At 33.7% G+C, this 16,152-nt stretch overlaps 2 protein-coding genes across 2 annotated transcripts; one reads left to right on the plus strand and one right to left on the minus strand.

Annotated features, from left to right (window-relative positions):
• The first annotated feature begins 536 nt into the window (after nt 1-536).
• On the plus strand, nt 537-7,082 carry LOC140863089 (uncharacterized). Its single transcript, XM_073266241.1, has 3 exons — nt 537-839; nt 3,492-6,353; nt 6,783-7,082. Exons 2-3 carry the CDS (start codon nt 5,248-5,250, stop codon nt 6,829-6,831), a joined length of 1,155 nt encoding a protein of 384 aa, XP_073122342.1. The 5' UTR covers nt 537-839; nt 3,492-5,247; the 3' UTR covers nt 6,832-7,082.
• A 439-nt stretch (nt 7,083-7,521) lies between these two features.
• On the minus strand, nt 7,522-11,521 carry LOC140894581 (3-ketoacyl-CoA synthase 10-like). The gene is made up of 4 exons (XM_073303130.1): nt 11,020-11,521; nt 9,130-9,755; nt 8,124-8,693; nt 7,522-7,831 (listed from the first exon to the last, which is right to left on the minus strand). Exons 1-3 carry the CDS (start codon nt 11,428-11,430, stop codon nt 8,135-8,137), a joined length of 1,596 nt encoding a protein of 531 aa, XP_073159231.1. The 5' UTR covers nt 11,431-11,521; the 3' UTR covers nt 7,522-7,831; nt 8,124-8,134.
• Nucleotides 11,522-16,152: the final 4,631 nt, after the last annotated feature.

Below are 16,152 nucleotides of genomic sequence, written 5' to 3' on the forward strand. Positions count from 1 at the left end.
ATTATATTATACCACAAACTCACTAACTTCTCCATTTTAATTATTTTTATAAAAGTGCATGATTGCCTAAATTTTTTTTTCACCATATAAAAATTTTAAAAACAATATACAATTTTAATTAAAAATAAAAACTTTATATACACGCAATACGAGTTTATATTGTGTGTTACACCAATCACTCATTGTCCATGTGTTTGATGAAGAGAGAAATTGAACATTTAATATAAATCTATAATGAAGAAAGAAAGATATATCAATCACTTTGTTACACCAATTTGTTACAGAATATTTTTTCTCACAAAACATCGGTTTAAAATTAAAATTTGAGTGCTTGAATAACAAAATCACAAAGAAACAACTCAATACCAAATTTGCAATTTTCACTAAAAAAATATTTAATATAGGTGCCTCTCAAGATTTACTATTTTATAATTATTAGGTAGATATTTCAAAAAAAAATATTAATATTTTATGATACTAATAATAATTAAATAAAATTAAATAAAATTAAAAAAACAATGAGTTTGCCCAAAATGCGCAGGTAGCTGTCCTGTGACATTCTACAGTGATATCTCCAATTCTCAAAATCTCTCCCATTTCGCCCATCGGAATATATATTTTTGTTTTTTGATCGCACAATAAATTCGTTTTCTCGATGCTACTCGGATGAAATCGAATACCCGTGGCTGATTTTTTAATATATATAATGTGCGCTGCGGGAAATTTAATGGAAAATTGCGATTCGGCGAACCAATCTGAGACATCTGCGGGCGGGCGAAGGGGATTGGTGGAAGTTGCCGCCGCTTCAGGATGACGCTTTGTGTTTGGATGCTATCCAGGCCTGTTTCCTATCCATTTCCATTATTATTTTATTTATTATCAACAATTGCTCATGATTTTGATTTTTATATATAACCCAGCTATTTTCCCCTTTTTTAATGCTTGATTTTTTATTCTACATTTTGTATAAACCAGCTATTTTCCCCTTTTTTAATGCTTGATTTTTTATTCTACATTTTGTATCTTGATATGTTTTTTGGTGTTGGTTCTTGATAATTAATGTACCTCTTGCCCAACTGTTTGCACCACATGCCTCAAATTTTTGTGAATTGGGGAAATTGGATTTTGGTTCAACAATAGCATTTTATCTTCTTTTTTTTTAATCATCATTTCATCACGGGTGTTTTCAACAATTTATATCGGAGTATATGAAATATGAGATGAAATGCTCCCTAAAATGGACAAATTTGGATTACTCTCTCTTAATTGTACCCTTGATTTCAAGCATGTTGTAGTAATTAGTGTTCTAAATAGCTCACTTAAGATAGTGTTTGATCACATTTGCAAGATTTCATTTTTTTTACCTTGGTAGTAATATATTGTAATTCATGTACGTGGAGAATAGACTCAAATTCATGTTTATACATGCAAGCAAGTTTATATTCAGAGCTTTAAGAGAGAAAATTCATTTTTATGATAATATTTTCTTGAAAATTAAATTACTGATTAAAGCTAGTTAATAGATACACTTACCACATCACTTGAATTTGCAACTATTATAAAAACTTTTAACTAACATTTATTTATGTCACTTCTAAATAATAGTTACTCAAGGGCTGAATAGTAAATAATGTAAACTATTATGAAAAAATTGTGAGATAAGTAATTTTATTGTTGGATTGAATTACTGTGAACTCTGCTTCTGAGCAGTACTGTAGCTCTTTATGCTTGATTGGACAAATCATATTAGCTGAGTCAGAAGCCATATGCTCTTCCATGAATTAGTCCATTTTCTAATCCTGATCATGGTTATGCTATGTGCAAATGATTAACAATGTTAAGTGTGGCCAAAATCATAATATGATGTCATCTCACTCTTGATGTAATGGTATAAATTAAACCCCTCTCGATAAGGAAGAAGTTTGGGTTTAATTATAGGTGATACTTAATAGCAAAAAATCACCCCACTCCCATGTAATAAAAAAATGGATATATGATGGTGCGGCCATTGCCTCACTGGTATCAAGTTCTTGAATTATAATGAGCCTAGCATAGAAGTGTAAGAGAATCAAAGAAGCTAAATATTAAGAAAATTTTAATGCTTGAATTTGATATATCCGATCTTGATTTAAAGCTCGAATAGTTTACAATTTTTTGTTCGAATTTGGTTCAAATTAGAGTTCGAGTTTGACTCGAAATATTCGAACATGTTTGAGCTCTTCGAATAATTTCTTAAAAATAAATACTTGAAAGATCGAAATATATTTATTTAATAAATATTTATATTATATTAGCATTAATAATTTAAGTTCGTAAACAAGTCACGAACTATCGAGCAAAAAAATGTGAGTCTGAACCTTGAGTTTAGCTCGAATTTAATAATTTTGAATCAAATCAAATATTTCGAGTCTGTTTGAAGAGTTTGCGAGCCAACTCAATCCGTTTGCACCTCTGACCTTGCACATAAAAGCAAAGATGGTGGCAATAATCAAGTAAGAATATGGATGAACAGATAAACTTGTTTAAGAGATTCTGGAAGGAATTAGGAGGAAATTCCAAGAAGAAATTGGAAATTGATATTTTAACCTCGGGCTTGTTATCGTTGATTAATAATTAAAGCAAATTCCGTTTAACAAAAATGGAAACGAATTGAGCGACCTGAACATGTAGACAAGTTTAATATATTTAGTTTTTTCTTAACCAACATTGGATAAACTAGACAACTTGAATAGATTTTGGTAGGCTAATTAGTAGTCCCGATGTTACAAACTTGTCTGTGTGACTTAACACCATGTATGGCTTGGTGATGGAGCATAATAGTGCAACATGGCATAACATCATGCATTTGACCTTTGCATAGAGGCCATTGAGGTTGTGATTGGCTTGAATAGATAATCGGGCATTTGCAAGAGGCACGTTAACAAATGAATGCAATGATCCATGATTCTTAATAATTTTTCATATGGACATTGCGAACATGTACGATTAGGTCTCAATTTGTCTGAGTTGATCCATCGGATTGTGATCTAAAAGTTTTAAAAAGTTATGGACTTTCATTGATTAGTGTGATGCGAACAAGTAGAATGTGATTAAATGAAGTAGATCGAATTGGGTCTAGAAATTAAAACGTTTCACGAATTGGTACCACAATTCTTGAAAACTATTATTTTCCGTATCTTCTTCACCCATTTTCATTGTCGTATCTATATGGAGAGTTTTTAAATGCTTTAGTTCGTGGTTTTTATATTTTGTAGTGCTACTACCGTACATAAGTTATTGTATCTTGGAGACAATTGGTAAATCTCATAACTGCAATGTACAAGGAAATATTATCTTAAAGACATAAAGTCTAACTATCGCGATATTGAACACAACTTAAATATCTTGGAACTTAATTAGTTAAGCATTAATTCTCAATGTTAAGGTTAATCTCACTCAGATTCTATAAATATAAATGCTTTTTCTTATGTGGGAACATAATTTGGCTACAGCCTGCTGCTGAAAAAGTGTGTGCGAGGCCTTGCATAAGCCAATGAGCTGAAAGCTGTTTAGCAAAAAGGGAGCTTGAAATCCAAAGCAAGGAGAGTAAGGTATGGAGCGCCTGTATCTTTTTACAGGCTGTGTTTTTATTATTATTTATATTATATATACTGTTACATATTATATATTATATTGTTCTATTTGATAGGTCTAAGTTCCATGTTGATCTGACTATAATAATGTTGCGGAATTTAAAGTTTTAAAATATTCAATGTTGGAGAATCAAATCATTTATATGATATTTAAATGCGAAACTAATATAATTTTTTTCCCCTGTTCTTTTATAGAGACAGCGACACTGTACGCTGCAGCGAATATTATATTTGTGTTTAAATTATCATCGCATTATAAAACATATATAAAAAATGTACTTAATAGTACATGTCTGAGAATTGAAATTTATACATTACAATCCAATATAAACAATTGTACTATTAAAAAATCCCGTCAGTTTCTGTAACCACTTTGTGCTGGGTTTTTTCACAGCTTGGTCCCTTTGCATATGGTGTGCACATAAAGTTGAACTAATCAAAATCATATAAGGTAGATTTTTTGGAATAAACATTATGGGTATACAAAATGTAAAGTACTGAAAAAACCATAACTTGAAAAGATACAGGAAGATGATACGCATGCACCTTGACTGTGAAGCATGAGCTATACACACTTGTAGCTGACTCGTCTAGTGGGTTTAAATTTGTAACTTTCATCTTATCCTCCAAATGATTGCCGCTATATAATTTGCAAATTTATTTAGATATTCTTGGACATTATTTTTTTTCATATGCCCAAATTTCTCCTCTCCTTTTGCCTTAGTTACAGGGTCCTGAGAATTAGAGCAGAGTGAGCTAAACTATAGGGGCCGGTTTGTTGTGATCACGTAAGCAACAAAGATAAGGATAAAGCCAATTTAATTTTATGACTTGTCAAATGCTTTGAATGGAAAAGATTATGCATTCTTATCTATTGACTTGCCTGACGCGTGTATCAAAAAAATTAGAACTTGTTACAAATTTAATCTTCATTCAAGAATAAGAAGAGAATTTATTACTTGCCTGATTGCATAAGACCTGATAGTGTGTCTTCATGGGGTTGCCTTAAAGCTAGTAATATCATGAAATGCTTGGGGTTGTACCTGAGAGTCATGCTTACCCTTATCATTATATACCATTTAAATGAGTGAATGATATGGTGGGCTAAGATCAATTTATGACCAGTGGTGTCGAGCACCATTGAAGTTTGAGTTGCTTATGTCATCATCATGGGGCAATTGATGGTTATAATTAGTTGAATTCCACCGGATAGATCTCTCTTATCTATTATCTATCATGGTTTGTTTGATTACAAGCTATCGTGATCGTCATATCAATAGAGTATAGAGATTCTTTTCAGTGTAAACCCAAAGAGGAGGGGAAATTCAATTGTGAAATCTCCACCTACTGGCAGTAAAACCGGGAGTTAAAACCTGGTAGTTTTCCAAAACAGGGAAAACTCCAAAAGATTTTAAAAACCCTAGACCATGTCACCAGCTATTTATAGCACCCACGAGCACTTCTTTCATCTTGACCTCTACCCTCTCTGCATTTTGTGCTTTGGCCCCCCATATAAAGTGCATAAAATTATTTTCAGAACCACCTCTTTTCCACTTTCCAACCCTTCATTTTCCATCTAAACTTATTTACTAGAAAACCAAATTTAGCACAGAAGATGAGGGGAAAATCTTCTCCAAGATCACAAAATGGGGTGGTGGAAGTAGAAAATCTTGAAAATTTGAAAGAACCCCATCTGTCTGGTGCTTACATTCGTACCCTTGTTAAGGAATTAACCTCTTCAAGAGCCAAAGATTCATTTAATAATAAGGTGGTTGAGAATTCAGAGGGAGAAGGGGTTTCCAGCAACCAAGATTCTGCTGGAATTGGTGATGGATTTTCTAATCATAAACAAGAAAAATCTCCTCAACAGCATAAAAAACAAGTGAGGAGAAGGCTTCACACAAGCAGGCCTTACCAAGAAAGGCTGCTAAATATGGCTGAAGCCCGAAGAGAAATTGTTGCCGCTCTTAAATTTCATAGAGCGGCAATGAAACAAGCAAATGAAAAGCAACATCAGCAACAGTTCGAATCAGGGCCTGAAATGCCGGCATTGGGGCCCTTATCTAATCAACTTTCTTTAGAACAGGAGGCCAAGTTAATGTCTAGGAGGAATACAAGAATATATGCTTCAAATTCTTCTACTTCCAGCAATTTTCCGATCAAGAATTTAGGCCATTTATCTTACTCACAAGGCTTGTGTACCCCTTATTCTTGGCCTGTATCGACAATTGCATCTCCATCGCTTATCCAAGAAAATCTCAATTTTATCCTACCAAGCCAAACGCTAGGCCTCAACCTCAATCTTCAAGATTTCAACCTTTTGGAGACCCCTTGTAATGGTATAAGCAAATCTTCATCAGTTTACTCCTCTTCTTCCGCATCAACCTCTTCTTCCCCTGCCACTGAGGAAATTCCAAGCATGGCGGTGCCACCTTCTGTGGTTGCGGCTGAGGTGACCGAATTCGGTGATTCTGGCTTGCATCCAGCTATGGATGACAAGGAGATTGCAGAGATCAGGTCGATTGGGGAACAGTACCAGATGGAATGGAATGACACTATGAATTTGGTGACTTCTGCTTGGTGGCTCAAGTTCTTGAAGGAAAGTAAACCAGAGGATGAAGTTATGGAATATCCTGCCTGGCTAAATGCAAACGAGAGCTGCTTGCACGATCTGAACGATTGTTGCTCAGATGAATACTTGCAAGAGCCTGCTTTGCCATGGTAAGAATTAATCTTGAGAAATAATTTAATATTCACCTGAAAATTGTTGGAATTATCTTTCATTTGTTTTCTTTTTTCTTTTCTATTTTTTTTTCACCTTCAATGCATTTTATTTTCATTTTGGATCGGTTGGATATGGACGTATAAGGATCATCTTGTCATAAAGGTTCTTACCAGTTACCCCTGTTCCTGTTTTGGCCAGGCACAATTTGATTCCAAAATCTATTTATCAAGTATTACTACATTGTTTCCTGTAAAATTCCTTGTTTTATAGGAACGTCTTTAAAAAATTGTCAAAATTATCTTGCCAAAATGTTCTTGTTTATACCTGATAGCTCCTGCCATTTTTGTATTCCTTTTCTTTTATTATCAGTTTAGATCTCTTACAATTTAAATGTCTTTGCAATTTCTTTCTTTGTGATTATGCAGCATGGAGATTGAGGAAATTGAAGGAATGGATGACGACTGGTTATCCTGAAAAAGATGTATCCGAACTAGTTCCGTATCGAGACTAATGTGTGATGACGATGAAAATTTTTGCTCTCCTTGAATAATACTTGCTTGTATGTAATGAACAAGCAAAACAATAAAATAGCATATGGAGAGGAAATTATTTTATCCCTTGATCTCTCCTGTAATTTTAGTTGATGTTTGCGGGGGCGATTCTGGCTTGCCCTTGATGAAAAGAATTCTCAAGATTTTGTATGGCTTTTTTTTTTTTTTTTTTTAAAAAAAAAATAAGTTTTATTCATTGATTGTTTTCATACTCGAGCTTTTTCCATCACCTTTAATGGTCATTACATTGTGTGATAAAAATGTTATTACATTGGATTCGAAAAACAAAATAACTTGGAAGAAGTTCTTGTGTTGTACATGAATCCGATGGATTTCGAACTTGTTATTTCGAATTCTGTTTTTTTTTTTTTGGAAGGATAAAATTTGAGTATAAGTGTGACGAATTTCAAATACACCTATAATGACATATTTCAAATTCAAAGGGTAACCTTGCTTTGATTAAGAGTTCACATCTAACTGCATTTCATTGGGAGATAGCCTAATTAGTGATTCATTCATCTTCAGTTGTTTGGTTTGAAACTATTCTCTATTTATGTTCATTCAAATCCAAAGGGCTCGCAATATTCAAAATACACATGAAATGTAATCTTCTTTCATTCATGTACCAAATCGAGGGAAATGATGTACAATTTTGACCACTAAAATGTAACAATTAGAATGTATAATGATAATTCCCCTCTCAATCATCATATATTTTTGTGTCACTTCTCAAATATGATACTAGCAATCAATCCATCACCATATGTTCATCTAACCACATCACTTTCATGAACATATTATAATCTGTAATCCTGTATTTCTGTTATTCCAACCACACACAAACTTTAAAACAACACCTCTAAGCTACGAAATGTAATTTGTAAAATCTCAAATTTGTGGGTAACCCTTTGCTCTTCATGTACCTGTAAAGACAAACACAAAACCCATGAAAACGCAGATCAAATCTCTCTGCCAAATTTATATATATATATATATAGTCACCAAATGTCTGAAAAATAATCTCGAAAATTTCGACAAAGAATTCAAACAATTTTAGAAAAATAACAACAGAACAAATGCTGCACACCATTTCGGTGGGTATTACTATGATACTGTGATTGGCACCTAAAACAAATGCAACAATCAAATCAACCAATCCAAGAAGCTGCTGATATATATCCACTCAACTCTTGAAATTGGCCAAAAATTTCTTACCTCAAACCAGCCTACATTAATCCAGGCTGAGGATACCTATCAATACAATCCATCCACGGGTTCCTCACAGGCTTCTTGATCCCCCTCAGGGACTTCCAGACAGCACTGTTACATTTCAAACCCGACCCGAACGCCAGCTGCCACACGCGGTCGCCACCCTTCACTCGTCCCTTCGCCTCCAGGTAGGCCAGCTCGTACCATATGCTACTGCTGGATGTGTTACCAAACCTGTGCAGCACAGCACGAGATGCTTCGAGATTCTCGTCGCTTAGTCCCAAGTTCCTCTGCAGCTCGTCCAGCACCGTCTTGCTCGCGGCGTGCACGCAAAAGTGCTCGAACGCGAGCTTGTAGTCGGGGATGTATGGCTTCGTGGGCTTGGAATTTCCGCTGTTGCGGGATAGGATCCTCCAGATTAGTGTGGAGAAGAAGAGGAGCTGCTCGGAGAACGGGAGGACGAGGGGACCGAGCGTGGTGATGTTTGCTTTGAGAGCATCTGCGCCTATTTCGATCAAGTCTTTGCTGATTTTTATACCTCTGAATCTCTGGCTGTCTTCTTCTTGTCGAATGCTCCTGAAACCGTCTCACGACTCAATTTTATAAAATGTATCTCTTACCCCCAACCTCAAGCATGAAAAAGTATCATTTTGTGTCAAAATATCACTTTTCACTATAATTATAAACCGAGTTAAAGTCTCATGATCCATAAGACCGTCTCACCGAAAACCTATTCAAACCAGAATCCCTCAATAGTTGCATGCAAATAAAGTGGCAGTAGTCAATTATAACAAACTCCTCGTAACACTTACCCCACTTGAAGCATGAAAATGTATCATTTTTTTTGTGCCAAAATATCACTTTTCACTTCAATTATGAACCCAGTTGACAGTTTCACAGATGTATATCCATAAGACCGTCTCCCAAAAAAGCCAGAATCCCTCAATAGTGGCATGTAACAAACTCCTCCTAACACTAGATCATAACCAATAAAAAAAGAATGCATATATACCTGAAGCTCCGATCATCAGCTCCCTTGTGGGTGCGAACTATATGCTCCAACCGGTACTTGGAACGGCGGTAGTCTCGGCGGCGATTGGAGAGGAGCACGGCGGAGCAACCCATTCTGAAGTAACAATTAGGGATGAGCATGGACCTATCGTTCCCAGGATACCAGTTGTAGGCCACCATCTCCGTACTCACCACCACAGCATAATTATTGGGATTGGCCAGAAGCATGTCACGAGCCAAATCCAAGGCGATGATCCCGGCGCTGCAGCCCATGCCCCCCAAGTTGAAGCTGAGAATGTTCCCCCTCAGCTTGTAGTGGTTGATGATCATGGCCGAGAGAGACGGCGTGGGGTTGAAGATGCTGCAGTTGACGACAAGCACGCCGATGTCTTTCGGCCGGACTTTGGTCTTCTCGAACAGCTCGTCCAGAGCTCCGAACATGACGGCGGACGCTTCCGCTCGGCCTTCTTTCATGGTCACTATGTTCTCCGGCGAGCCTATCGATTTCGGGACGTAGGTCTCGTCGCCGATGCCGGAGGAGTGAAGGATTCGCTTCTGGAATTCAAGGCTTTCTTCCTCAAATTTTCCTGAACTTCTTGCAAGTTGTATGAATTGATCCTTTGTCACCTGCATGCATGCAGTCATACGTTATCATATAAATAACTATATATGTTTGCAGGCTATTGCGTTAGATTGGGGTTTACCTAGAGCGCACCGAAAGATAGCGGTGGCCGGTTTCCACATCAAAAAAAAAATAAAAAAAAAAATATATATATATATATATATAAATGCCTTAGTACTCTTTACAAGATCTAGATCAAACTCAACGTCTTTGTATCATTTCGAGTAATATTTATAATAATCTCACTCATGAATCAAGTAGTACTACGAGAATAGATGTAGATACATAGATAAGATCCTTTTGTATATATATGATGATTAAACAAAGAATGCATAGTTATCATTTCGATCATATATTTTTGTTGTTTTCTATGATCAATTGATTGCAAAACGAAATACTAGCTAGAGTACTTGTTTTAGAAGATTTTAAACTTATTTATTCAAGATTAAAGGTATTTTTATAAAAATTAATTAGCTTGGTTTGATTTGACTTTCTTTGTTATAAAACTCAAACCAAACTAATTTTTTTGATTAAGTTGATTTTCATTGTGATTGATCAAGATTCAATCCAAACAATACGGGAATTTTCTTCGCTTGATTGAATTAGATAAATTTGGTAATTTCTAACTACTCTTGTTCATATGCCATTCGAAAATTGGTTAATTAAATGATTCAACCTTTTTATTTAAAAATTGAAAATAATAAAAATCTTCCCTCAAAAAAAATAACAATCAAAATCTTCAAAATTAGTAGATACGGAAAATGCAACATATATAAATAGTTTCGATTGATTTTCAATTTTTAATAATTCCAAGTAATACGTCGCAAAATAAGAGTTGAAAATACAATTTCACAAAAATATCCGAAATCGACTATAAACTATAGCTCAACTCGCTCAAATAATCAGCTGGACATAACCTAAAAATTAAAATTAAAAAAAAAATCCGATTGGGTATCATTAATTAATTTACACCCACGTACTCACATATTCTTTTTAAAGAGAGAATATATATATATATATATATATATATATATATATTAATATACATGAGTGCCACTTGTACTACAAACCCCCGTGCCCACACTACCTATAATTAACTTTGGTGTTAATTAACTTCATAAACTCGTAGTAATATTTATTAAATCTAATTAATGCTAGCTAGCATACACTTTAATTACAAGAAATCTTAATTAATATTTCATCCCATTAATTAGCATGCAATTAGAAATTTAAACTTAAACATTATATTAATTAATTAAGCTAAGGTACCTTGAAATCATCTTGAGGTTTGTAGCAAGCGAAATCAACAAGATACACAGGCCGGGGGCGAGTCATGAAGAAGACGCAGAGGGTGAAAACGGAGAGCGCCACGAATCCCACCACGGCGGCGAGATCGTACTTGACGGTGCTGTCCCAGAGGCGCCGCCACAGATCCTCCGTGCTGAGGCTGAGGCTGCCCACCTCCGCCCCGAACACCAGAAGCATCAAAGGGATGGTGGCCAGGTAAACTCCATGGCTGATCAAGTAGTGGTATCCCAGCTTCACGTACTTGAGGTTCACCGAGTTGACGAACTCCGGCAGCCGCCGCCGCACCCTGACGGAGAACGTCATGTTACCGGCGTCGGGACCACCCCGGTTCACGATTTCGGTCGACAAAAGATGCTGTTCGGCTCGAGCCATATTATATTATATGATGGATGAATCAAGAAGCTGCAAAATGTTATTTTAGTTGTTGAATAATTGATTGGGATATATAAGTTTGAGATGAGATGTGAATTCAGAGTAGTAAATGAGAATAGGGTTTGGGGCAGTTGGAGGGTTTTCAATTCAGCCATTAATTCTTAGCATTTATTGTGAGTAGTTAGAAAGTCTGCTGGCATGCATCTCTTTTTCTTTGCTGGCAAAATTATGAACCCCATTTCAAATCTTACCCTAATTAGCCTACCTTTCATTATACAATATCTCTTCCTATATATAAATATATATATGCACATGTATACGGGGACGACGGCTTTTCTGTAAGACACGGGTCAATTCGATACATATATTAAGTGAAAAGTAATACTTTTGTCAGAAAAGATATATAGGAAGAGATCGAGTAGGAGACATCTTATAAAATTAACATCTATGACGGTCTTATAAGAATTTTTGTGTGTGTAAATATATATATATATATATATACGTGTAAGTGTGTGTGTGTTATATATTATTGAAATTTTCTGTAAATTTTAGGTATTTAGTATACGCAAATATATTATATATTGCATGCGCCATCATAATATTTATTAATAGCCCATGCATTCAAATAAAAGTCAGCCATAGTTTTATAGGAGCGCAACTGATATATATGAAATATAAAAAGAATATTGAAGTTTTTTATGTGATTCGGAAACGAAGTTTATTATATTTTATGATGTACTGAATCATTTATTAGAACAATATTGTCAATAGCATCTAAATGTATATATATGTAAAATAATATGGAAGGTTATGTATGTTAACTTTTCAGAGGATATTCGAGTTGGGTGAAGTAAGTGGACATGAGATGATCAAAAGGGCATGAGTTCGATTTCGACTATCAACATTTTTTTGAATGCGTCTGACGCGTATGATTTTCTTAGTATAGTTTCTGGATTAGCTAACAGATGGTTTGTAAACTATTGTATTAAGTCTACGGGCTTATTGATCTTTTGTGCACATCTGAAAGATACATGTGGTATATATATATATATATATATATATATATATATATATATATATATCGCTTTTCCCTTTAATTTGATTTTGTATGTACGTTTAGTTGAATGTGTTGCTAGCTGTTACCACCTTAAAGTAGTGGTAATAGATGAATGTGGTTGGCCACGGAAATAATGATTTTAGAGCTTTATTAAAATTAAAATGTGGGGAAAATTGAATACATTTTATCTGTAGCTAATAAATTAGGCCAACTAATATACATATAATTAACATCGATATTTTTATTAAAATAAACCGCATTAATTATTGTATCATGAAGTGAACCAGTACCCATATTATATATGCACGTAGTACAAATTATATCATTTTCATCTTTTGTCATATATTCTCGATTTCTCTATACAAATCTAGAATTCTTCATGATTCCACAAAATGATCATGTTAATTAGCATATCAATAGTAAGCAAATAAATAAATGATGTGCTGCTTCAACCATGATTGTGTGTAGGCCTGGCCACATATTGGGTCCGGTTCAACAAAATATGGACCCTAAACCGGGGTGTCCATGGCCAATTACGGTTTAGATTGTGGAACTCGTGGTCCGAATCCGATTAACAGCCGGTTTCAAGTTCAGACCAACCTTTTTTATTTTCTAAAAATTTTATTTTTAAATAAATATTTAAAGAATAAAAAAATTAAAAAAAGGTTTTTCACAATTGAATTTATAAAAATTTTATCAAAATATTTCATTATCAAAATTAAAAATCTAGTACATTTATTCAATAAAAAATATATAAAATTTCAACTTTTAATATATTATATATAAAAAAATATTACATTTCATTATATCCAATCACGCATTTACTCGCATTTCATTATATATTCAAAATTTATTTTTATTTAAAAAAAAAAAAAGCTTAACCCACCGGGTCGACGGCTTTGACACCTGCAAACTGTAACCGCCTAATATCCGGTCTGGTCAGGGTTTCAGGATAAACCCGTTGACCACGGTCCCGTTCCGGGTTAGACCCGGCCAAATTGTGTGTGAGTCTAATGTTATCTTTAATATATTTCCTGCATAAATTTTTTAATTTTTCTCATAGATTGAAAGAAAAACGTGGATTTTTATTTTTTTTTCTGAAAATACTTTTTTCTTTCAATTTAAGCAATCATATTATATGTTGGAGTGTAATAATTGTCTTTGTTAAGTAAAGAGATCGAATTATAGCGCTTGAGCAGCTGTTGTGCGTTTAAAAGATTTGAGTTGCACCATAAGTACCAGCTATAACTTTAGGTAAAACGAGAAGCGCTCAATCTTACAATATTTATTAGACCCAATGTCATGAGTTCGATTCTCATTGATTGTAGTGTAAATACCAACTATATATAGCTTTTGATAAAGGTGCATGTGCTTGTCCTACATATTATATTATAGATGCATTTGTGTGCGTATGTGGTTTTTTTTTTAATTACAAAAAAAGAGGGGAGGACTTGAACTCGAGTCACCGTCAATCGATGAACAGGTGAGACCAATTAAACTGGGAGTCCGGTCTCATATATTATATATATGTGTTTGTGTTTGTGTTTGTGTTTATGTTTGTGTTTGTGTTTTTGTGTGGCATGTATGATCCCATGTTTGGGTTTCATATTTTTTGCCCACTAGATATCACAAAGGCGGCTGATTAATTATCTACCTCCAAAAAGATTTCATTGATATTTTTACATCAATTTACTTTTATATCCTCATTTTTTCCCCTTTTACTGCAGCCCAAAACTTTCACTTTCTTCTTTGAAAAATTCTTTTTCATCTTCCCTCCCATATACGGAAAACATTGGCGTGCCTCTGATTTTTGGAAATAAAGTAACACTTTGTTATAATTGCAAGGGAAAATTAGCATTTTGGTCATGTAAGTTGGTCTGTTTTTTGTTTTGGTCATGTATGTTGTCACGTTTTGAAAAAGATACAATAACTTGTATATTTTTTTTGGTTTTGGTCCTGTATGTTGTCATGTTTTGGAAAAAGTACAATAACTTGGATTTTTTTTTTTGTTTTGGTCCTGTATGTTGTCATGACTCGAGAGAAAAATCATGTTTTGCTTAGTTAATATAATATTTTGCCTACATGACACTTATTGATTATTATGTGACTTAAATTAGATTTCACATAAGCAGAATTAACTAAAAAAACAAAAAACCTAAAATATATATAAAAAAATACGTAAATTATTTATCTCAAAAAAACCTTCACACAAACAAAATCTAATTGAAGCGGCCGAGTCCAAATCGTATTCTACCCCTCTTAAATAATAAAATCCAATAAATTTTGGTTAGGTTTTTGTTTTAATAAAATTATCTTCGAGGTAAATGGCGGGTAGTGTATCAATATGCAAGCCATGTGATAGAAAATTTAGCCATTTAAATCCCTTTTGTCGAGATAAAAGGGGCCGACCATTTAATTAGATTTTTGTTTGTGTGAAATTTTGTTTGAGGTAAATGATTCACATATTTTTATTTTATATTTTAATTTTTTTATAGTTAATTTTGCTCATATTGAACCCAAATTATACCACATGAAAATTAATAGGAACCAAGTTGGCGAAATCGATCTTATGTCAACTAAGCAAAACCCGAAAGCTCTCGAGATTCTAGTAACATAGGATGAAATCCAAAAAATATCAAAGTTATTGTATTTTTTCCAAAACATGAAAACGTACAGGATCAAAACAAAAAAAAAAAATTCAATTTATTGTACATTTTTCCAAAACATGACAACATTAAGGACCAAAATAAAAAACATGTCCGAGTTATTATATCTTTTCCAAAACATGACAATATATAGGATCAAAACCAAAAACTGGCCAATATACAGGACCAAATCGCTAATTTTCCCTAATTGCAACCATCAAAGAACATATGGCGTTATCAAATTATCTTAATCTGGAAAGTACTTTCTTCTTTCTTTTCTTGTTTTGTTTTTCAAATAATCACATGCATATGTGTCTTAATCGGATAATCAAATGTATATACATTTTGTTCCCTCAGCTTCCGTTGCTTCACTTGCTCGGTGTTGCTCTTCCAAATCAAAGGATTCTCGAAGTAAATACTCCGAATTAAACTTTTGAATATTCTTTTCTTAGTTTATGAGTTTTGTTAAGTCAAGGGAACAATTATATTTAATTTATTATTTCCCTATTATGAATTAAGTTTTCTGTGCGATTTTAAGAATTTGTTTGTGATTTTTTTATTAACAGTAAAAAGTGTATAGGTATCTATTACTGATTCTGGAAATGGAGAAGTGAATTTTAATTTGTTTCTCCACTCTTGAGGGTGTGTCTTGTATGAATTTTAAGAAATTTTGGTTGTGCTGATTGCTTTATGTTTTGTTTATGCGGAAAAAAAATCAATCTAGGAATCATGATTAGAGAAACCCAATAATTTTTTATTTTATTTATGTAGGTGTATTTAAGGTATTTCATTCATAAGGATATTATAATCCATTATTTTTATAATCAAAACAAACACACTATTATTTATCATCTAACTTTTAATACTTTAAATCCAACTAAATTATCTTTCTCTATCTATCATCATTTATCCTATCTTCTACTCCAAACGGTACTAAATGTACTCATGCTCAAGAAATTTATTTATACTTTTCAAAATTATTAATTAAACTACCATTTTGTCTTAATTTTCATTGTTTAT

The sequence above is a fragment of the Henckelia pumila genome, chromosome 4 (assembly GCF_033568475.1).
Source record: "Henckelia pumila isolate YLH828 chromosome 4, ASM3356847v2, whole genome shotgun sequence".
NCBI lineage: Eukaryota > Viridiplantae > Streptophyta > Magnoliopsida > Lamiales > Gesneriaceae > Henckelia > Henckelia pumila.

Coding starts and splice junctions, on each gene's coding strand:
- LOC140863089 (XM_073266241.1), top strand. CDS start 5,248: ATGAGGGGAAAATCTTCTCCAAGATCACAAAATGGGGTGGTGGAAGTA. Junction 6,354..6,782: donor CAAGAGCCTGCTTTGCCATG/GTAAGAATTAAT, acceptor GTGATTATGCAG/CATGGAGATTGAGGAAATTG.
- LOC140894581 (XM_073303130.1), bottom strand. CDS start 11,430: ATGGCTCGAGCCGAACAGCATCTTTTGTCGACCGAAATCGTGAACCGG. Junction 9,756..11,019: donor AACCTCAAGATGATTTCAAG/GTACCTTAGCTT, acceptor GCATGCATGCAG/GTGACAAAGGATCAATTCAT. Junction 8,694..9,129: donor GCTGATGATCGGAGCTTCAG/GTATATATGCAT, acceptor AGACGGTTTCAG/GAGCATTCGACAAGAAGAAG.